At 34.0% G+C, this 25,208-nt stretch overlaps 1 protein-coding gene across 1 annotated transcript in view; it reads right to left on the reverse strand.

Moving 5' to 3' along the window:
• Positions 1-20,414, reverse strand: part of LOC106460871 — a 115,169-nt gene extending 94,755 nt beyond the window's left edge. The window contains exon 1 of the mRNA XM_022387678.1: positions 20,338-20,414. Within this exon, the coding sequence (XP_022243386.1) occupies positions 20,338-20,377 (40 nt within the window). The 5' untranslated portion in view covers positions 20,378-20,414. The remainder of the gene's footprint in view (positions 1-20,337) is intronic.
• Between the last annotated feature and the right edge of the window lie 4,794 nt (positions 20,415-25,208).

The following is a 25,208-nucleotide window of genomic DNA, read 5'->3' on the forward strand; positions in this document are numbered from 1 at the left end:
CTTTTTTTTTTTTCGAATTACAAGGGCAGCATGTGGAACACGTTCTGTAAAATTCGTTGAAGTGCCTGTGGTTCCAGATATCTCGGACACCCTGCATATTCTGTTAATTGCACAGATTTTATGCTCTACACGAAGGTAATAAAAAAAACAACTTCCCCCACTACAGTGACTGTAATGTTACGATAATAGTGAGGAAAAATAAAAGTAAACTTGATTGGGGAAAATGTTCATCAAAATTAAACTATTGTGAGAGTGAAAATATTCTACGAATCAAAAACAAATTCCTAGTCACTATCGGTGCCGTTTTGAAATAAAGAGAACAAACTTTTAAAGTACACTTGGTCTTAACTATATCTGAGATGACAAATAAAATCACGTTAAGAAAATGTGTAGCAATGAAGCTTAATACACTCAATAATATGATTAAGGACTAGTTTGTTTGTGTTATCCTGTTCTGATGTAGCAGTAGAAATCACTGAGAACTCATTATTCCATCAACAGTATTGTTAAGAAACGTCAAGGTGCCCATTGTTGTATGTGTGTATCAGAAGGTTTGATTTATTAGCATGTCAGTAATTTATAGGTTTTTCAGTAACATCATCAGTCTACTGCTTAACAATGTGCGAAGTAGACCTGGGTCTAATTGTTTTGAACTAGGATGTCATGAGGAACAATGGGTCTTTCCATCTCTTTATATGAAGGTTTGTTTTCAAATTGTATACATAGTTTGAGGCTTAAGAAACCGAATGAAATGTTGATCATCTGGTAGGTGTTTTTAAAGCCTGTTTTCTCACTTCTTATATTAGAGTAGAACACCGCACATACACTAGGATTTTGAGCGATGAGACAATTCAGTAAACGGCATTTGTATAATACATATATATTTCTATGATATACACATATATAGATATATAAGAACATAACATATCCTGACAAGTTAATGCTCTCTATATATATAATGGTATTTTTGTCGAAGAACCAAATGGAAGAATTGCAACTTAAGAAAATATTTTGAACGAACTATAAAATGAATTTTCAATAACTCGCAATTATTAAACACGGTAAACTCTATACATAGCTATGAAGAAGGTCTTTTGACCAGAGTTTTCAGTACCCTATGCAAACCATAGGTCGGAAAATTTAGATGGTAAAATGCGCTGGAAATTAAAATGAGAAAATACCTATGAGAACATTAAATCTAATCTTTATAGATTAGCTTGTCTGTACCAATGCCCCATATCTTTGTTATGTAAAGCAACACTCAACAGTGGTATTTTTTATAAATGCTACCACCAATTTTAGCACGATTATTCAAGTAATTATTGTATTTCGTTCTTTGTTTGTTTATTGTTTTTATTAAGTAATAAAGAACCAATTATATATATTTAAAATCACATTTAGTCTCAGTTGATAATATCAACCTTTAGACACAGCTAGGCCTCGATAAAATAGAAAACATTTTTAATGATTATTTTGCTTCTCATTAAGGTAACTTTTCTATAAGCCGCGGTAGAGTGCAAACTGTAATGCAAGCTTTCTATAAGCCATCGTGCAACGTATTTTAAAAAATCAAAACATCCGTGTCTGTCATTTTGGTATTCATGTAGTAGAAGCTGTCAGTCCTTTAGTACAACAAGTAAAATTCTCGTTTATCGCGCGAGTGGTACGAGATTGGATCACGGGACACACAATGTTGGATTACCACAGGTATCAAACAAATCAATGAATCAATTCGTGAAAGCCAGTTTTATTTTTGCTATTCTGTTGATGTCTTTGTCATTTTATTTCCAACTGTACATATTTCTTGATGATTAGGCAAGTAAAATTTCCTTCTAGTTTTAAATAATAAAAGAAATACTTTCTTATTGAGTTCAAACCACATCTGCACTTAACCTATAAAGACAATACTCTTATACTTCTTGATGCTGACGTCACGATTCATATTTCATTTATTGCTTCAAATTATAACCGTGTATTAATCTTACTTGTAAATCTGAAGTTGACCAAATTATACGTTTTGAGATAGTTTAAATTATCGTGGTCTTAATGATCCTCTTTTTATCTAAAAGAAAATGCTTTAATTGGTTCTTTCATCTTCGTCGTCAATTTTATTATCTATCGTGATTGGCATCACCTGTTTCTACGAAACACGCCCTAAAAGAGGTTTGGGTGTTTGTTTCGGTTCAGTCTATAGAGAAAAATTTGGCATGTGGTTTATTGATCGTTATTTTTTCGATATTTTTACACAAGTGTAACTTCAGAAATGTATTCATTATTAATGAAAAAAAGTAAATAACGAATACAATAAACTAAAAAATATATAAATTGTAAGTAAATTAAGAATAACTTTCAAATTATTTCATTAGTTACAATGTTTTTACTTATCTGATCTCGCTTTAGCTACTTTTTTTTGTAATTTCTAAGCAACTTAAAACTCTGATCGTTCCACATAGGTCAACGACCCACTCAACTGTTACGTCAATGTGATTGGTCATAGAAAAATTGTTTGCAGCAAACTCTGGTGGTAAGATTTAGAACCAATTTTTTATTTATCATTTCATCGTGAAGATCATTCTCATTTTTTCTTTGTTTGATATGTAATTTCTCTTATAACAGTATTTAGTTATACACAAGTACACACAATATAATTCTACGTCATGAAATTTCCACTGTGGCCATCTGCTTGTTATTGAACCGTTAAGATGGCATTGTAATATAATTACACAAAACAAATAAAGAAAACCAGAGAAAAACAAAAAACAGCTGGACAACCAGAGGAAAACACTTAGGCCAAAGTTTTAAAATTAATTTGATAATATTTATTACATCATATGTTTCTCTTTTTCGACTAGAAAATAAAGATTCTGATAATTTAAGTAATTTCTGACTAGTAAAGTGTCCTTGTTTGTTTGTTATGTGCAAAGTTGTACAACGGACTAGTTGTACCATACCTAATGCAGGGACCCATAATTTTAGCGTGATATATCGTCATACTTACCGCTAAGCCACCCGGTGAGGGGGTATACTTTATTACGTGTGGTGCAGAACACGTAAGACTAACTAATTGTAGCTATTATTAATTATACTTGTCATCAGATATTAGTATTAGGCCTGCTATTTTTTAACATTGCATTATTTATCTAGTCTCTAAGGGACTAGATGAAGAATGCTCTGCTAAAAAATACAATAGGCCTAATACTAGTGAATGATGACAAGTGTAATTAATTATAATCATGCTACGCCAGCTTGGAAAAGGCGTTCGCACCATAATAATTGTGGTTATTATTTAAACATTTTGTCAAAGGAGAACATTATAATGTAAAGCAATAAGCGCAATAAATAAGTACAGCATTCTACGTTTTCAAAAGTATAATAAATAATTATTATAAACTTAAAGAAAGGATAGATAACACATTGTAAGGGGACAAAAACCTTCTGTTTTTAGCCGTGCTTTGATTTAAAATCATGTCAGCTTTCTCAATCAGCTTATGTTCAACTACGAGAATATCATGTCTGTATATGTATATATATATCTATAGGTACTTATAAAATATTCTTACATTTTTAACAAATGCTTTTATTCTATAATGCTTTTTCTTCTTAGAACAGAGTAATTTGTTTGTTTGTTTGAATTTATGCACAAAGCTACACAATGGGCTATCTGTGCTCTGCCCACCACGGGTATCGAAACTCGGTTTCTAGCGTTGTAAGTCCGCAGACATACCGCTGTGCTACTGGAAGGCAGAACAGTGTAACATCTTTTATGAATGTCTTTCTTCTTTATTTATTAAATAAACTTGCATATCGGAATAGACGTTTTTCTCCTTTATTCATTGAATATATTTACCAATTAAAGAATAATTATTCTCTTCACTGAACAGATAAGAATCTACATAATCTACTTCTTCCCTATTCATTGAAAGGGGTCGTCAACTTTTTATGGAAACGTTAAATACATGCTTATTGATTTAATATGTTTTATTTTATTTTTCTGATATATGACTTTTATTCTTTTACACTATATGATTTACAAAATTTTTGAAACATGCAATATTCACGAAGTACATAAAAAAATCACATTCTGTACACGTGAACTGTATTCAAACACATCTGTGGGCTTGGGGTGGTTATTTGGCAGCTCTGGCAAGAGCCAGAGGGGCCGGTGTTCTCAAAGGTTGGTGAGTCGGTTCTCATTAAAAAATAAAAATAAAAGATAATCAACTATGAGATACTTTCGTATGGTTTATTCTCTGTGTCTATTTAGAATCATCAAATAGCAAACACTTCAAATAACTCACTACATTAAACAATGTACGTAAAATGATATAAATTATTAAATATAGAGCAAACTGGGTAGCCTTCGCTCTCATTAATTTTAAATAAAAAATAAAAAAGATTTAGCGCATATCCAAGCTAGTAGTGGCTCCTTCCTAGTCTTTGGTTTATCATGGTGCAGCATACTGGGTCAAGTTAATAGATGACAAGAAATCATTCAGGGCACTAAAACCTAACTATCATAAAATCACAAATATGTTGAATTATTAGCGTGTCGGACTCTGGATCCGAGGTTCCATGGCTCGCGCCCTACTATCCCCACCCAAAAAGTAAAAATAAATCGCGCTTTATACTTGGGTACCGGAGATGTATTATAAGAGTGACTGCCAAATCCCACTATTCTATTAGAGTAGCCCACGAGTTGGTGGTAGGGCTACTCGGAAGGTAAGGGCAGAGGATCACTTATGACTTTGTTGACTAAACAAGAGTTACTACTGTTATCGAAACAATTCAAAAGCTTAATCAGAAAACTGTTGCAAGTTAGGTTATGGAATACGGGATGTTCTCAGCGCAAATTAACAGAAATCAGTTTATCACTTCAAAAGATCAATGCTGTATTATCATACGGTACATAATAGAACACATTCACGAGAAGTTCCTTGTATTAGTAGTTCGGGAATCGTCAGCTAGACAAGACTTGTTCCAATTGTTAATACTGGTTCTCAGGTTCTGCAAAACTGACATACGAAAATACACCGGCAACTCAGCTGATGGAGCAAGAAATATGAAAGGACAATATAAAAACTTCACTGCGAGGCTAATGACAGAGTCTTTCATACCAAATTCGAGTTAGGTGCTTTATACACGTATTGAATTTTGTATTAGCAGTTACGTTAAAGGTTGGGGTTTCAAGTGTATCGCTATTCAGTTTGATGAACAACATCACACTGTTTGTTCGGGTGTCATGGCAACAGTCATGTTAGTCAGGACACTCGTCATGGAAGACTCTCTGTGATCGACTAAACTCGCACTAAGGAAAGTACATAAGCACAAAATCTTCAACGTGGGCTGGTGTGCATCAAAATACTAGGGTTGATTTTTAGCCCAAGTCCACTACTAGCTATCAACAATTTTTTGCACAAAGTTTAGGTTTTTATTAAACATTTCAGACCTTTTATGGTCATTTCATTACATATTTATGAGTTTTTTTCACATATTTATATTTTAATCAGTACTTCAACAGGATTATTTCTGAAATAACATAATGTACAATAATAATGAAAATACAAGTATTTTTTATTTAAATATAAAGGCACGAAAACAGAACTCAGCTAAATTATTTTCCCGAAAGAGGACCGAAAGCTGCTTGGAGGGGTCGCCTATTTTAACCACTCGCACCACAATACAGTAGTGTGTTGTCTGTCAGTCAGACAGTGGACATTAAAATGAAGTCACATAAGAGACGCTTACACTGTCGTGACGTCAGTAAAACGTGCGCATGCCACGAATCACGAGAAGAAATATGTATTCTACAACACACCACGACATACGAACTTCAAAAACAAGAAATGAAAATATTTGTAACACTTTTGTGGACCCTGCGGAAATACATCTAGTATACCTTAGGTACTGATACAAAAAAAGATATGTTATTTTTGTATATTAGTATCTGTAGTAATTTAACTTTAGCATTTTCTGGTAATTTAGTTAAAGAGTTACCCTCGCAGTAACCGCTAGTAAGATGCTTTTTAACAACTCAAACTACATAATTTACAAAGGCAGTCCCACGTTTAAAATTATTATATCTTAAAATTACATATCCTAAAGAAACTAAATTTTACAAGAGGCACATTAAGAATCACGATTTCGCTCAAGAAAGTTTGGATGTGGTACAGGGTGTTTGAAATGATTTCATAACATGTGTTCGATATATTTCCCATAATTTTCAACCGGTTTATAAAACCTATTCTTTAAATTAAGCTACAGAGAGCATTATCTGTTTCGGACTGTGTTCATTCATTGATTCTCGCAATAATTTAACAAATTGCCATGCATTTTATTCAAAACCAACAGTTTCGTATTTCTTGAAATAAAGAGAATAGAAAGAAGAGAAATAAAAGCAATGCTAGATTGCGAAAAAAAAAAGCGATTTTGGTATGCAGTATAATATGAGTTAAAGTTCCCATGTTCCAACTTACAATTCCCAAATATGCCTCTGGTGAAATGCTTTTGGTCATTTAGGGCACGTACTTTTTCAGAAATACTAATTTTAAACATGTGGTTTTCTTTATAATAATCCTCTACTTAGTTACCATGCTGTTTGAAACTAATATCGAGGGATTTATTAGTTATCTTGTAATGTATACAGTGGTATTATTTCAGTGGCATCCTCAAAACATGATTTTTTTATTTCAGAATTTTCTCGCAAATCTACACAGGGGGTTACCTGCGTATAAGATGACCCTGGTTTTGGACTGAGAAAATACAGTACCTATTGCTAATTCTTGGGCTTCTCAAGTATGATCGAATAGTGAGATTCGATCATCAAACTTATGGTGCACCCACGGTCCCCAATTGCGGAGCGCGTTTTTGTGGCACCCGAATGCGAACCACGAACCCTCGGATTTACAGACTAATAAACCGCTTCCAGACCCGCAAGTAATTACTGGGGACACATAAAGGCGTTTTACAGCAATTAGGAAAAGCCCGACTCCAGTGAAAGATAAACCTTTAAAGTTCATAAAGAATAATGATAATACTAGGAAAGCATACTTGTTAAATAATAGACTTATGCCAAATTGAAAATACAAAATATAACTTTTAAGTTTAACTTGCACTTGATCTAAGTTCAATTTTCACAATAGCAAAGCTTTAGCTTTAATTCCAAAAAGTTTGGGAAAATAATGGCATTTTCTTTAATATTCCTTATCGTTTACAATTACGTTTTTCGCTCACTAGCTCTTAATCAAACTAGAGCTAACGTCTGTAGTTTTATGGATAAAATATAATGCAGTAACTTGTTTATATTATTTGAATAAAAGAATGTTATATAAATCAGTGTAGTTATTACATTTTGGCTTATTTATAAACCTTTAAGTATTTGCAACATTAATTAAAACAATTTGTAATCCTGTTATAAGTTTGACTTTTAAGTCCAGAACAAAACATTCTCAACACACAGAATCATAATGCTTACTTTTCTTTACGAAATTTCGTAATATACAGATAGTCGTTAGCTTAATGTTGACGGTTATGGTTACCAGTTTTCGTAGCTGTAACAAAGCAACATAAGTAAATATTTTATTATTGAGCCTTGGTTGTTAATATATTAGTGATAATTGATCAATTGCTATCCTTTAGTTTATTTACCTGTCTTATTTTATTTAAATAACCTTATGTTTATCCATCTGCAACCTGCAGGGGCGTTGCTACGTGCTTAAAAGATTCGGGGCTAGAGCCCATTTTGGGCGTTTCAGTGTGATATAAATCATGGTTTTCTATTCTGGGGGATTCGGGGCACGGCCCCTGTGTGCCAGTGTCTAGAGAAGCCTCTGGCAACCTGTTTATGTTTTTCTTGTGAAATATTGTTAAATATAAATATATATATATATAGTTCTCTAACAACTTTTTTTGAGGCTACACTATTTTCTTTTATTTTATTTCACCGACTGCGTATTACGTCTCTATTTCATATTAATTTACTTAACTCTAGTACTTTTCATCAAAGGACACTTTTGACAAAAGTAAATCTATATTTTGCAGCTTTCCATATAAAGGAAATGCGTTATTTTCGCTGTTTGTTAGAACTTCAGATTAATTTTGATATCTTATACGTTAACAAAAGAAGGATTTGTAAGCATATTTTTTTATTATTGAGGAAAAAAAAGAAGAGAAGAGCAGGTTAAGCAAATATACCGCTCGACATCAAGTCTGCGCTATATAGATATATATTCTATTCTAAAAGCCACATTCTAAACTGATAAGATAAGTATCTGCAGATGGCAATGTTATCGCCATGACCAGACGGGACCAATCTTAAGAAGAAGAAAGACAAGTTTATGAAACATGACTTCTCATCGCTATCTACCCTACATCGCTCCTACTTTTATTGCACATTACAACTACAGTAAAAACCCTTTCGTGACTTATTTTTGCAGTGTTAAGTAACTCACGTGATATATATGTGCACTCAAAAAAAGATGTTAATAGATAAAATTGGCAGAAAAATTCCAACAGCGTTTTTAGTAGGGTGTTAAAAAATACAAATTGCTTAAAATAATAAACCAGAACGTCCCTTTTTTGTGTTGAAATGGTTAGTTGTTTTAGTGCAAAGCTACAGAATGGCTATTTACATTGTAACTGCTTTAGTTATCGAGTACCGAGCTTTAACATTATGAATTCTGAAGTTCACCTCGAGCCACCGGGACATTTACATTGAATTGGTTTGATATCTTTTCTTTTTTTAGGCTATTTTGTTTCATTTTCCATGAAAGCATAGCAGCCACAAGGGTTACAATGGTTGCGATAAACTTAAACAACGACAAACGGGCGTTGCCTACAATATAAATTCATGTGTTTCTCTCCAGTTCCTCATCAACAAACCCTATATTTCATGTTGTTGTAAACTCTTCTCGGGGAGAAATAGATGCTGAGAAGTATTTCTGTAAAACGGATGGAGGGACAGATGGAGAGATAAGAACTATAGAGAAATATACATAACGAATACACTAAGATTTGCCATGTCAAAAGAACAATTTAGCTAATCCTATGGACTTTTTTTACTGAGTCACATAGTTTTATTTCTGTCACATATTAACTTCGTAAGAAAATAATAATGGCACTTATGTGATTACATTACTCATTGAATCAACAAATTCGGCATTCGGATTTTACGGTTGTTGCTGTAGGTTTTTAAAAAGTAGATTGTTTCACAGTCAGTTCTGCTTCGATATTTTGCATCTCACCTGCAATTGACTCAAAAAATAATTTTGTTTATTTTCGGATATTCATGCAAAGTTATTAACGGACTATCTGTGATAGCCGTCCCTAGTTTTGAGCTATAACTACAGGGAAGGCAGTTAGTCACTTAAAACTAACGCCAACATTTGGGCTACTCTAATCGAATAGTGGGATTTGACCGTAAACTTATAACGAACTCTCGCCTCTAATATCCGGAGTTTCTTCTTGTGCCAAAGGGACGCGAACCATGAGCCTCTCAGATTCACATTCTAGCATGGTAATCACTGAGCCGTGCATGGCCCATTTCACAGCCAAGGGAACGGGCTTGGAAAAATCATCATCTAATTGGTGACGCGCATGAAAGGATTAACGAGATTCCCACTGTCCCTATCTACTATCTAGCGAAACCACAGCCAAGGGAACGGGCTTGGAAAAATCATATATGAACTCATAAATCGTTGTGTTAAAACGTGCTAATAAACATAAGTATTGGTCGTATACAGCCTGAAAACAAAGAGAATTCCTGTTATACCTAGAGTAAGTCGTAAAATATATGCTTCTTGTTACTTTTGTCAGTTGATGATATAGAGTAGTTTGGTGGATTTATTTTGAATTTTCCCCGAAACTGGTCATGCGCATACAATTGCACTTTAAATTGTTCCAAAAATCAGCCTGAATTCTTACTAAATGTTTTAGTATAAGTTTAAGTTTGCCAACATCAAAGTTTTCTTTAAAGATAACATAAAGCAGTATATTTTATTTACATCTGTAAGAATAACCTGAGGGTGATCACAGGCCAACCGTGTACAGATTTTAATATACACACAACCTGAGGGTGATCACAGGTTAACCGTGTACAGAGTTTAATATACACACAACTTGAAGATGATCACAGGCTTACCGTATACAGATTTTAATGTGTACACAACCTGAGGATGATCACAGGTAAACCGTGTACAGATTTTAATGTATACACAACCTGAGGGTGATCACAGGTTAACCGTGTACAGATTTTAATGTATACACAACCTGAGGGTGATCACAGGTTGACCGTGTACAGATTTCAATGTACACACAACCCGAGGGTGATCACAGGCTGATCGTGTACAAATTTTAACGCACGCGTAATCTTAGTGTGATCACAGGATGACCTTGTACAGATTTTATTTGTAAACATAATCAGATGGTGATCACAGGCTGTATATGTACATATTTGTAAACTTAACCTCAGTGTGGTGAGATCTAAATAAGCGAAATACTTCATAAAACCCAATGCTTGTTTGCTGCATTTCGCACAATGTTACACAAAGAAAGTTTGCGCACAGCCGTTCCTAATTTTGAAGTGATAGACAAGAGGGAAGGCAAAAACCCAACAGCACCCAACATCAACCTTTGGTTCACTGTTGTCTGATTGAATTGTGGAATTTGACCGTCACTCCTATAGTGCACCACGGGGCCAAAGTGCGGATGGCGCTTTTGTAGCAACAGGACGCGAACCATGAGATCTTGGATTCACGATCCGGACACGCTAATCTCTCTATACACCACCCGGCTCCGAAAATAATGATTGGAGACACTTAAAATTGTTTATAAGTAATGTTGTAGAGTTGAATTAGCAATCATGCGATTTTTCTCTGTACTCTAACATACACAAAGTTCTAATTTTTCTCTGTACTCTAACATACACAAAGTTCTAATTTATTGAAGTAGGATAATCTTACACAATTTAAGAGTAGCACTGTCTATTCGACGAGGATGTTTCGGCGCCACGAGTTTTAGGCCTACGTTTTTACCATATAAAAGTAATTAAACTGTGGGGTTTAACTGAACTGCAATACGTGTAATGAATATTAATCATATATTGAAAAGCTTTTGAATCAGTATGACGTAGATTATTTTAACAAATTACTAATAATTAGCTGAGGGTTCCCGTTAAGGAAGCAAACTTTGTGTAAAGAACAATGTTAGATAATATTCCCCTTATCATTAGATGTTAATTGCATACCCTGCCTTGTAGAAGGTAATAATTAACTCACTTAACTGATTAAGTACTTGTGCCTTTAAATTCAAAGGCAAAAGTGTCTTAAAAAGTAGAAATGGGGCCTATTTCGGGGTGTTTTTTGTCCCGTTTCTTGAGTAAAAAAATCTGAAAAGATTAATTCTCGTTGCCAAACTATCTGGTCCGCGTAAATGGCAAACGATTCAATTATATTTAAACCCGTAACTTCCAGCTTCTTATTAAATTATATCAAAAATAAGCAACATTAATAAATTCACAGAAGGAAAGCGAGAATTCAAGTCCTTTTGTCATGCGGCGTGACATGTTATTTCATTGTTTAATTCTGATATTTTAATCAATATTGTTTTGTGTCATTGTTGGAAGTTTCTGTAAAACTCTTAAAAATTTGTGGATTTTTTTCGATTAACTATAAGCTTTCAGAAATGCAGTCATTGACAAGTCTAAAGCTCGAAGGATTACCTGGATCATATAAAACATTAATCCAGTTTCTCTTTTTTTTCTGCCTATATATATGAGGCCTTATATCAAACATGTCGTAGCCCTAACTGTGATTACATTAACTGAATATTTTGAGTAACGATAGTAATTTTAGACAGTGTTTTTCTACTACAAGGTCATGGTAATAACACAGTGTCATATAAAAAGATCAAATTAGGAGTTCCAGTTTTGACACTTCTCGACCTACCCCCTCGTGAATTACCTAGGATCGCCTATACAATAGATTACTTAGATATTTTTCACGTTCCAGAAGATATCCGGGGACATTTAAATTCGTTAATGTTTTCTTATTACAAAAAAGATAAAGACAAGTTTTATGTATATACTTGGGCTACTCTTTATTAACGAATAGTGGTATTGACCGTCAACTTATGACACTCTTACGGATGAAAGGGAGAGCATGTTCAGTGACAGGTTTAGATCCCTCGACCCGTAGATTGCGAGTTGAGCGTCCTAAACATCAGGCCATGGCAGACCTTTTATTACAGGTAAATTGCCTGAGCTCGATAGCCTTGTGACAACTACTAGCCATCACTAAGGTAACTGCATGTGAGTGAACATCGAGAACTGTTATTAAGTAACCAATGGCAAAAACAAACTGAGCGAGGTATAAATGTGTCCTCATTTCACTACATAGCTTCAAACACGTCACTGTTTCTTACGTTAAGACAAGGCCATATAGTAATATATATATATATATATTATGGCCACCACACTGCAACAATAAAAAAAACAAAATGCTTTTAGGCCAAATTCTTTCCTCCTAGTTGTTACAACAGACATACAGAAAATAAAACTCGAAATTCCTTATGTGTCCTAAACATCATCAAATCATTTTTACAATTAACATCACTTTTACTAGGCTAAATGCCTCCAAAAAATCTTCTCAACATCAATAAATTATCTTGACTAAGCTAAGAGACTCCTAAAAATATTCTCAACATGTATTTACTATTCTAGGTGTTTCTGTGAAAAGTGGGTGAAAAAATGAATGTATACTATGAGGCGAGAGAGAGAAACAAATACATGCATAAATGATTTGTTCAGTAAGAAATACAATTATGCCTAGAATTCGCAGATGCTATAGATTATGTCACAGTCAAGTTTAGGAATACGAAGAAAGATACTCGCATGCAAATAAGTTAGAATACAAGAAATTCTTGTGTAGGAAATCACCAGGTTCATTGAGCTATGTAAAACGTATCGTTATTGAAAAAACGTCTATTTCTGATCGGTAGAAATACAATGCTGTGTGATTCATTGAATGCCGTTTTCTAGCAATTGGGTTAATTTTTAATTTTTTGTATTAATTGATCTAATATGTCGTGTGTGTGAAAGTTAATTAAATGACGTTTTGGTTTAATGGTTAGTGTGGCTGGTTTTGTGTTGAAAGATCCAAGGTTTGAGCACCGATATGTTTCATCGGTGGGAGCGTTATAACCGGGACAATCAATCCTATATTCGGTTAACAGTAACCGTGTAGGCGGTGTGTACTGCTGACTTGTTGTTTTTATTCATTTTAAATGATAATGTTTCATCGAAATTATATCAATAAATAAAACACTTCTTATATAATCAATACTTTAAACCGTCGTTAGTTAGTTACAAAAATTGAGGAAAACGAAAATATTTCATTTGTTACGACCATCGTTTTCCTCAAACACTTATTGTTTGTTTGAGTATCAGCCTTTTTTCTGCGTGACGTTTGTGATAAGAATATCATGAATTCCTGATTAAATAAATAAAGAAGTATCGTTTCATACAAAATTACCTGAATATTTATTTCTGTCTAGAGCTTTGAAAATATAAATATCAAACTATTATATTTTAATTACATGGATAATAAGAATTATTTTTTTCAATGTGTACACATTTCAAAAACTTTCATTTTAAGCAAACATTATATTTTCTAAGATATACCAGTTATTTGTTCATGTTGTTTGCTTTTTCCAATGTGTATTTATTTTTTTAAACTCTCATTTTGCGTAAACATTTTTTTTTTACTGAAACTATATTCCGCCTAATGGATGGCTGTCAAAAAAAAATAAAAGATCTTTAAAGTACGAAACTGGTAGCATTTATATAATGAAACATAAAACGTTTTAGTTTCTTACGATCGACATAAAACGTCTTATTCTTATACACGTGAAAAAGTATTTACATAGATTACTTTTTACGATCCGCTTTTCCACATTTTACCTAATTAACACGAAATTAGATTTCATTCTCCACACTACTAAAAAAATATATTGCTAAGAGTAGTAATATTATACAATTATGTACTTACTTAGTACCTTAGCCGTTGATATATTTAGTATTATATATATATATATATATATATTAATAGGAAGATTCAGAACAACATTGACTGTAAGTGCCTAGAAAAACGTACTTTTCTATGGTTTAGGCTTCTAAAGATTTATGCCTTTTTAGCGTGAATATAAAATATATATACAAGCATTATAAAGTAAGTTACTGCAGGTTTTAAAATTAGAATATGATAAAGATCCCCTTTGAAGCCCCATATTTTGTGTATGTATCTGTGAAATATTTCACTTTGTAAAGTGTGTTTGAAAAATTAACAAATTTATCTTTCTAAAGTTAGCTGAAAGACACTGTTGTAACACGATATTTTTATACATGGTGTGATCGGAAACACACGTTGCGTCACTTAAAAACGAAGCATTCTTAATCTATGAATCATTTATGGAAAAGCTCATGGTATAAATGTTGATTGAAGTTTATTTTTTGGTAAATAACCCTTTACGTTCAAAATAATAATTACGAACAAATGATAGAACTACAAACGTTCATATGACATTCAGGACACAAATCTCAGACAAACCAATTAAACAGCTTTTTCATAGTTGGAGCCAGATCAAACTAATATGTTTGTCTGGCTGCTTTTTCACCAAAGCTATTTATAATGGGTTAAATAGCTTGTTTGTTTTGAATTTCGCGCAAAGCTCCACGAGGGATATCTGCGCTAGCCGTCCCTAATTTAGCAGTGTAAGACTAGAGGGAAGGTAGCTAGTCATCACCACCCACCGCCAACTGTTGGGCTACTCGTTTACCAACGAATAATGGGATTGATTGTTACATAATAACGCCCCCATGGCTGAAAGGGCGAACATGTTTGGTGGGACGGGGATTCGAACCCGCGACCCTCAGATTACGAGTCGAGGGCTAAATAAAAATAACATCTTATCAGCACCAAGTTTCTTTTGCTGCGTGGTTCACATTACTGCTGTATCACAACTCTTCCTTTGAGTTGAGTACACTTTGAACTGAAGTTAAACCAGTTCTCAATTTTTCGTCCTGTAAGGTTCACATTACTTCTACATCTCAATTTCTTCCTTGAATTGAGGACAATTTCAATTGACGTTATGACAGCACCTAATATTTCATCCATCAAGGTTCACATTAGTTCTGCATCTCAATTTCTTCCTTGAATTTAGGAAAATTTCAATTGAGGTTATAGCAGCACCTAATATCTCATTCTTCAGGGTTCATATTACTTCTGCATTTCAATTTCTTCCCTCGAGTTATACCAGATATACCAGCTCTTAAGTTTTTCCTTGGGTTAGAATCATCATCTGTATCTTTTTCCATGACTTGAGTCATTCCTACTTCAAAGATTTTACGCAAGATTAAATATATAAACGCAAATTCATTCTTTGGCTTAAAATTATTTTACAGTAAAACTTGTTGTTTAGGGAACTGAAATAGTTTCATACTTAAAACCAAAACGTTTTTAATGAATTAAACTTATGATTGGACGCAGGAACTTTCTCTGGATGTAAAATATTCTTTGGATCAAGCATGGCTAAAGCAGATCCACAACTAACAAACGTCCCCTGGTGTTATTCTTCTCAATTCTTGAACTAAGGTTATTTGTGCATCTGGTTTCTATCTCTTCTATTGATCTAAAGCCAAATATTATTCTGCGTTTCAATTACTGCCACATCCAAGTTTGTTTATAGACATTGAAGTGCCATATAGAATACATCGAACAGAAATAAACTCGTCTGACTTAATAATTATGAACTAACAAATATAACATATGGTATACGTCTACCATGGCTTCAAAGTCGTCTAAAGTTCAATTTTATTTATAAAATGTATCTATCTGTTCTATCATAAGAAGAACGTTTCCTGGATTCTATAACCGGTCCACTGTTCAACTTGATAATTAGGTCAGTAATTATGTATAGGTATTTCAAATAGCTAACGTAACTTTTGATACGTATTTCTGTCAAAATTCAAAGGGGCTTGGAAGACACTTTTCATTTTTTACATAATTTATTTAGACAGTGCGACTCTAGCTTCATTATATTTTTCTCCTTGTAATAATAGAAAATCCCCTAAGACCCATTTTTTTATGTTAAAATAGATTATGTCACTATTAAGTCCAAATTAATTACTCTGAAGCCATTTCAAGGTAATGTAATGGATTGTAGGCAAATAATGACTTATCGTCCACCTACTTGTTTTAATACTTATTCATATCACTCAGAATCTGTGTTATAGTTGCCTCCCAATGCCCCCCCCCCCCAGTGGCAAAGCGGTATGTCTGCGGACTTACAATGCTAGAATCCGGGTTTCGATACCCATGGTGGGCAGAGCACAGATAGCCCATTGTGTAGCTTTGTGCTTAATTATAAACAAACAAAAACAAAACCTCTCAATGGCTCAATGGCACGTCTACAGGCTTACAACACTGAGAATAGGATTTCTATACCCGTGTAGGGCAGAGAATAGGTAGCCCATTGTGCAGCTTTGTGTTTAACAACAAATCAACCAAGCCGTGTTATAATCAACAAATTACCAAATCAATATTATTTTCTTAAGCTATATAAAAGAAATCAAATGAGTAAAGTTCACTCCGAGTGAAAACCTAGTAAATGTTCTACTGGTATTTCAGTATAAATCTAGTTCAAAAGTTAGCATAAATGTGACAGAAATATATATAAATTTATAAGTTATTGTTCAACACTTTAATATGAGTTAGGCCTTAATCTAATATTGCTGACAATGACACCGATTCTGGTAGTCTTGTATGATATAACTAGCAAAATAATACAGTTTAAGTGAAACATACGATATTATTGAAACAAAAGTTGATAACGTAGAAAGTCTCAAGTTAAAATAAAAAACCCAGGACAACTTAAAAACCACTTGATAGATTGAAATAAGACAATTCAAAGATACCGTTACAAAATGTCAAATGAGCAGAAACAAACCGACAAAAGTAAACATACTTAAAAAAAAACAAGTCAGAAAATATAAAATCAGAACCGTATAATGATAATATATAACTTTAAGATAAAAATAATATGTAAAGCGACCAGCGTTGTAAACCAAGTAAATTACAATATTTCTACCATTTTGGAAGCAAATGAAATTGTTACACATTTCTGTAAATGAAGAATCAAGTGGAAATTGTTTTGTAACGTAGTATAAAATACATTGATTGTACTTCGAGAGTGAGGTGATAGAAATGTTTACTTCAATCTGTTTTTCTAATTATAAAACGTATTTTTTATACTGTATTTTTATACATGTATTTGTTTGTTTGTTTGGAATTAAGCACAATGGGCTATCTGTGTTCTGCCCACCACAGGTATCGAAACCCGGTTTCTAGAGTTGTACGTCCGCAGACATACCGCTGTGCCACTGGGGGGCTTATACATGTAAAGGTGCACACTGTGAATCCTATTTTGACGTTCCGTCTTTAACACCTCTGAGGCAGAAATTAAACTTCTTCAAGTGATTAAACTTATTAAAAGCCTACTCTTTTCTTACTTATTATTTAGGCAACCGTTGGTAAAAGAGTAGCCCAAGAGTTGGCGGTGGGTAGTGGTGACTAGCTGCCTTCCCTCTAGTCTTATACTGCTAAATTAGGGACGGCTAGCGCAGATAGCCCTCGTGTAGCTTTGCGCGAAATTCAAAAAACAAACAAACGCTCATTTAGTTGACTTTTACTAATAGTTTAAAACTTCATCCTGAGTATTATTTTAGCAATTTGAAGAAATTCAACAAAACGAACAAACTTCTCATTCAATATTAACTTTTGTATTTACTTATACATCCTCAATGGATCTTCATAGATATTTCGGCACGGTGTTGTTTCTCGAGTTAGCGAAGTTAATTGTTCTATACTGTTTTGTAAGGAAAAGCTTGTTTAGGAACTTTGAAAGCTATTTTAAGAATACACACAACAAAGCTGTAACGATATATTTTAAAATAGTAAGTTCCTGACATCTGTTTTGTCTAAGAAGGGATACAATTCCGTCGTATTCCGTAATAAACTCTACAAGTTATTATTTTAATGACTTATAACTGGCCTGGCGAGACCTATAAGCATGCAAGTCTGTGAATCCAAGAATCACTGATTCACGCCTCGTTGCCACTATATCGCGCTCCGCACTGTTGGGCAGTTATAAGAGTGACAGTCAGATCAAGAGTTAGTAGTGGACGTTATTGTCTAGCTGTCTTCCCTCTACTCTATCACTCCAAAATTATGGACAGCTAGTAGTTTATAATAATCAAATCTTGAAAAATAAAATAAAAAACACGCATTGTTGCTGTAGGTTAGCGGTGGGAACAATTTGCTCGCTAATATGTATTTCTATTAGCACCTTAGGTATGCTAAACTACTATATAAGATGCACGACTGTGTATGTTTATAGTGTGTCTCTGTGTATTTATACACAAGAATTGGAGAATCCTATTAGTTCAAACTGTTTGAATTTCGCGCAAAGCTACAGGAAGGCTATCTGCGCTAGCCGTCCCTAATTTAGCAGTATAAGACTAGAGGGAAGGCAGCTAGTCATCACCACCCACCGCCAACTCTTGGGCTACTCTTTTACCAACGAATAGTGGGATTGACCGTCACATTATAACGCCCCCACGGCTGAAAGGGTGAGCATGTTTGGAATTCAAACCCGCGACCCTCAGATTGCGAGTCGAGCGCCCTAACCACCTGGCCATAGAAAAGCCACATCGGGCTATCTGCTGTGTCCACCGAGAACAATCGAACCCCTGATTTTACTGTTGTAAATCCGAAGACTTAAACGAGCGTGCACAAGTTCTAGTTTGGAACCAGTGCGATATAAAATACATGTTTATTTCCACTATTAACCAGACGCTTCTTAAAATTCTCGTGATGACCGCAACGCCACCACCCTATTAATTATCCTCCTTTTATGAATGTGATCAAAAATACGTATACTGGATGATGTTCGCACTGAGTATCTATCCATATTTATCAAAATTATCTATCTGTACTTCAGCGTTATTAATTTCCTTACCTTTCTCTCTTCTCATGTTACAGGTCAACTTCATTTTTTAAAAACAACACGATTTTAGTTCAAACAGCCTGTACAAGACTAATAACTCCCGTATATGATAGCTTAAACCAGCAACTTAGATAAACGTTTTATTTTACTTAAGGAAAATGGCAGGAAAATTTCGGCGATTCCGCCCTCTTGGTCAATTAGTTACACCGGACTTTATTATCTTATTTAAAAACTATAATCTGTTCTACCATAAACGGGTATTAATTTCATTAAATTTATGGGTCACATGTCATTGGATGACACGAAAGCGTAATGGATTTTTAAAGTTGAAAAGTTTATGATACTGTCTTCCATATAAGTTTACGATACTCCTAAATTTCAAATGTTTTTAAATTCTCGATATTAGATTTTTGTTAGCTTAAACGCATATACAGTAAATTAGTCTCAGCAATTATCGTACTCATAATCCAGAACGTTTATACATTAAACTGAATACAAGTTGTTAGTAACTCTCAAATAAAAAGTTTATAAAATTCATATATCATTCACTAATACATATGTAGTGTGTATGTGTGTAAATATAGGCTTAGATATATGTATATATCGAAAGATAGTAATCTACAATAAATCGAAATTTGACGAGTACTCTTAAACTAGAAACGTTTATGATCTTAATTAACATGAATTGTTTAATCTTAATCCCAAATTATAATAGGTTAATTCCAAAGTTTCACATATATATATTTAATTTCAAAGGATTATATCACTCTTAGTTCAAAATATTCGAAACCTAAAAAGCATATTTTATTACAACAGAGTGTGTTATTCTTATTTTAGTTACTAGTGCATTTTTACAGAATTACTTTGTGCACTCTCTGTATGATTCTTTCTATTTGTATTATTTCATTTAAATAAACATTTCGACTTCGTGGAAAATTGCAAATTCTCTCCAACGCTTAACAACTACAAATATTTAGTATTCTAAAATACTCTAAAATTATTTAATTTCTAAATCTTTTTTACGATTAATCTCAGAAAGCGATAAACCGTTTCAAGCAACAATCAAATCTAAAGCGTTCGTTGAACCGCTAGCGTTAAAGACGAGAACGTACGTACAACTTTGAATATATTCAAAGTAATCGGCGACCAAAAGGCTTACTGTTACTGCGTCAAATTTAGCATGATTTATTATAAGCCTCAAATTATATTAGGGAAGAAGTTTAGAACGTAATAGAGCAATCATACATGTCCCCGAACAGAAGAAAAACTCTCTAGCTAACTTACGTTTGAGAGGTTTTGGGTTGGCTTGCTTACGACGAGACATGGACGGGGTTAATGTAGAACAGCCTTCTGATCTTGCACGCGAATAACTTTGAGTTTCTAAAGGGTATGTTGGATTGTCACTGCATACGAACGTTTACTTGCACCGCCTTGAACGCCGCCTTAGCACATGCGCATTAATGCAATTCATTTCTTTAACACCAGAGCATGCAAAAAATTGTGTTTATTTTTTCATGTTCTCGTTGGAAACAAGAAACGATTTGCTGTTAGAAGTGATCATGATTATGAAACACATAAACATATTTAAACAAACACAAATACGCATCTATATATCTGTGTGTGTGTTTTTTTAGTTAACTGATTACATGATTTTGAAAACCTTAATGTTGCGCTTGGTGCCTCATTGGTTGAACTTAACAACTGACCAATGGCCAAGTGTGCCGTGATATTTTATTTTACTTTTATATAAATCAGCCTATTCATTCTTTGAAAGGTTCAAGAGCGATTCAGTGGTTATCGTGCTGGTCTATAAATCTGCGGGTCCATTATTGACGTCTCTTTACCACACACACACACACAAAATCGCGCTCTGTTTTTTGAGTTCGTGATAACTGAGACGGTTAATTTCACTGTTCGGCCACAAAAGAGCAGCTCAGGGGTTCGTGGCGTGTACTGTTGACCAATTGCCGTTCTTCTCTCCTGTCAGTTCAAAATTAGTGACAACTAAACACAGATAACTTGAGTAAATTTGCACGAAAATCAATAAAATGCTTCAAAAGTAAGTATGAATATCCGAAAACAAACATTCTCTTAAAAGAATTGTTCATTGTTTGTGTGAAACATTCATTTTTCAAAAAAAAAACATTTATTTTTCAGTGTTCATATCACCATATTAACCCAAATATTATTTCAAACTCATTCTAGGTCATATTTCAAAATCTGTACTATCAGTTTGTTTGTTTGTTTGTAATTAAGCACAAAGCTACACAATGGGGTATCTGTGCTCTGCCCATCACGGGTAGCGAAACCCGGATTCTAGCGTTGTAAGTCCGCAGACATACCGCTGTGCCACTGGGGGGCACACAAAGAGCTATCTGTCCATAGCAGTCCCTAATTTTGAACAAACAGACAAGGGAGCCAGATGGCTTGTTAGATAGTACTCACCGCCAACTTATGGGCTACTCTTGCCTGATCGAAAAGTGGGATTTGACCGTCAATTTTATATTGAACCAATTGCCCCAAGGTGCGGATCGCATTTTTGCGGCAACGGAATGTCAACTGTGGCCTTTCGGATTCACGATACGCTAACCATTAGAATATGAGTAGCCCTGAATTATTAAAACGTTTCTTTCTTATCAACTTTGTCGTAACTTTTAATCGTAAAACCTTGTGTTGTGATTTTGATTTCACTTGAATTCTTATCCCAAAGCCTCCCATTGGCACAGCGTATGTCTGTGGACTTACAACGCTAGAAACCTGCTTTCGATACCCGTGGTGGGAAAAGCACAGATAGCTCATTCATACAGCTTTATGCTTAACTACAAACGAAAAAAATATCACTTGCTGATCATTTTCATTGAAAAATTCTTATAAAAGATAAGCTTTGTTTGTGTTTAAATTTAGATCATTAAGAATTTCTCTTTTGAAATATCAAAATATGCTTTTGCAAAATGGACCCCAGTAAAAAATAAAAAACAAATAAATAAAACAAGAACAGAAAAATTTAAATGATTTAAAATAATGTACGTAATGATCTCCTGTACTTATCTTTATGTTCTAGTAAACTAGCCATCAGGCAGATAGTTAACTGTAATATTAAGTCTGTGGTATACCAAGAAAAATAATCCTGTTTTGTAATCTATGCATCTGTCCACACCGTCTATTGCATTAATTTATTTTTCACAATCTGTTCACAGCACGTCACCGAACATGTTCGCCCTTTCAGACGTGGGGGCGTTATGATATGATGGTCAATCCCACTATTCATTGGCAAAAGAGTAGCCCGGGAGTTGGCGGCGGGTGGTGTTGACTAGATGCCTTCTTTCTAGTCTTACATTGCTAAACCAGTTCACAGCAAATTTTGTACGCAAATACAACTCACATTTTTAAGTCTAAAACTGCGCAAAAAAATGTCAAAATAATGTGCTAAAAGCTATTAAAATGTCTTAATTTGCCGAACTTCATACTAGCAGCTTGTGTTTTTTGTCTGTTTTAACCGAATTCTGTTGTTATAAGCCTCCAAACTTACCATTGACTCAACTGAGGATATCCAGCAATATCCGCGACGGGAATCGAATTTCGACGTTATAAGACCAGTGAGCCACCGAAGAGCATATGCTAGCAGTAATTACTATGATAATATTATTGTAACATTTTCAAAGCAATTAAACATAAATATTTATGTCACATAACTCATTACAGTCCATTCATAAGACAACGTTTTACCGATAAATTAGCTTGACAAAAATTACAGTTTAGTGATATGAATAATTTGGTTGGTGTTGAGCGCATGGATTACACAGGCCTGCGATAGTTTTATTGTCTTGAAATGTTTACATGTTCTACGGTAATTCCTGTACGCTGACTCTGGAAATGATATAAATTTTTTTTTCCATCACGTACAGATTTTCCACATCGAAATCGGGTCACATTTTGTTATGCTTAAAATGTTGACAACCACTGGCTATAAATTTCTCTAAACCAATCGTGACGTGAAAGGCTTATCGATTGTTCTAGAACCCACGAGAAACACACACAATAAAAAAAAATTGTTCATTGTGGTAAACGAAATAATAATTGGATCTAAGTAAGAGTTTTTTTTGTCTTCTTCCCAATTTGTAAAAAAAATCCTTACGTGATAGAAAAAAATGAATAATATTTTCGACATCTGCGTAGCTAAATTATGGAAAATCCGTTATTAAAACCAAAACAAATTTTATGAAGTTTAAATTCGCAGGCCTGTGTTATCTGTGCTCTGTCCACCACTGATATCGAAAACCGATTTTTACCGCTGCAAATCTGCAGAAGTACCGCTGAGCCACTCGGAGGCAACTAAGAAGTAAAAATGGCGAATGTAAAACAGTATATATATATATACATTGCTTTTAGAAATAGTGTGCCAACTGCAATATTGCAGAAATAATGTTATTCTTGCTAGTTGAAATAGCAATTAATTTCACTCTTTCATAATTATGTTTTAACATATCTTTATTCAGTTTTACTGCAGATTTTCCGCGTACAGTTGCCTTGAAAAGTCGTAAACGTGTATTAATCCTTTATCTTATGTAAATGATGCGTACTCTAAAGGCTACAAGATTGTTGTATCACGTCCAGCACCAAACATAAGAATCCAAAGCTGGCGAGGCATTAGAAACTAAAATGCCTAAAATATGTGATAAAAATCACGTGGCCCGACATGGCCAGGTGGTTAGGACGCTCGACTCGCAATCTGAGGGTCGCGGGTTTGAATTCCAGTCACACCAAAGATGCTCGCCCTTTCAGCCGCGGGAGCGTTATAATGTGACGGTCAATCCCACTATTCGTTGGTAAAAGAGTAGCCCAAGAGTTGGCGGTGGGTGGTGATGACTAGCTGCCTTCACTCTAGTCTTACACTGCTAAATTAGGGACGGCTAGCGCAGATAGTCCTTGTGTGGCTTTGTGCGAAATTCAAAACAAACAAACAAAAAATCACGTAAACTGCAGATGTTTTTTCTTTCTAATTTCCCTTAGTTTTTCAATTTCGGATTCAAAATAAGGGGCGTGTAAAACTAACATTTTATTTCTCCTACAAGAGGTATTTCGTTTGATACTAGAACTCGTCAGTTGAGCTGGACGATGAGAGACAAGAGTTTTTCTGATTAAGTTCTAGTATTGAACGAAAGGCCTTTTGTGTAGTGAAATTAAACATTCTTTTAACTTAATCTGAATTCTACTTGGTATAAAAGAAATATTGGCAGAATTTCATGCAAAAAGAGAGTTAAACAGTTTAATACCAAACTGATTTCCAGAATTATACTTAATGTACAGTTGAAATGGCCTCCATATCTCATATGTGGGTTTGCTACACTTTTAATGTTAGTCTTTATTAACTCTTGTCATTTTATATCAGTTGATTTTCCCCCAAAGGATATTTCAGATACTTATTTTGAACAAAAATGTTTTGAATTTCAATTTTTAAAACTTTATTTTAGCATTTCGTACACTTTTAATTATAATAGCAGACTAAAAATTTAGATATTGAGATGACTAATATACTTCCTTTGGAGATGCGTGACGTAAACAGCTTAATCATTACAATGCTTGAAGAGACAAAATAACCTTTTTTCTTAAGTGACCCAAAAAGATAAGCATTGTGCCTTCGTTCTTTTCAAGTTACAGTAAACCAGTAACCTAAAAAAAATGCTAAGCTTTTATTTGGAATCTTTGCAAATAATGACAAGTTATTAATTATAAAATTCGACTTAAATAAAACGTCAGTTTGAAATAGCAGTCAGTAATGTAATGCCTTAAGCTATGGCCACGAGAATTCCAAGTTAGATTATGCCTTATAGCTCCTGACAAAGAGCACGAGGTCCAACGCGTGGTTTCTTCTTGACCTCGAGTAGTGCAAGATGAATTGGTAGAGCCTCTTCGGGCATGCGCAATATGACATAAGAGATGGAATACTATCAAACTACGTGCACAGTTATGAAAATAAAATAACAAACTGTTCTTCAAAAAGAGTTGAACTGGAATACAGATACAGGCAAACAATCAGAAAATTAACTATATATAACAAAATATAAGTTAAATAAGAAAAAGCTTCTCAGAGTAAATATCTAATCAGAGTTATATAAAATCAAGTTTATTGTAAAGTCTGTATCTGAGCAATGTAA

The sequence above is a fragment of the Limulus polyphemus genome, unplaced genomic scaffold, assembly GCF_000517525.1.
Source record: "Limulus polyphemus unplaced genomic scaffold, Limulus_polyphemus-2.1.2 Scaffold851, whole genome shotgun sequence".
Taxonomy (NCBI): domain Eukaryota; kingdom Metazoa; phylum Arthropoda; class Merostomata; order Xiphosura; family Limulidae; genus Limulus; species Limulus polyphemus.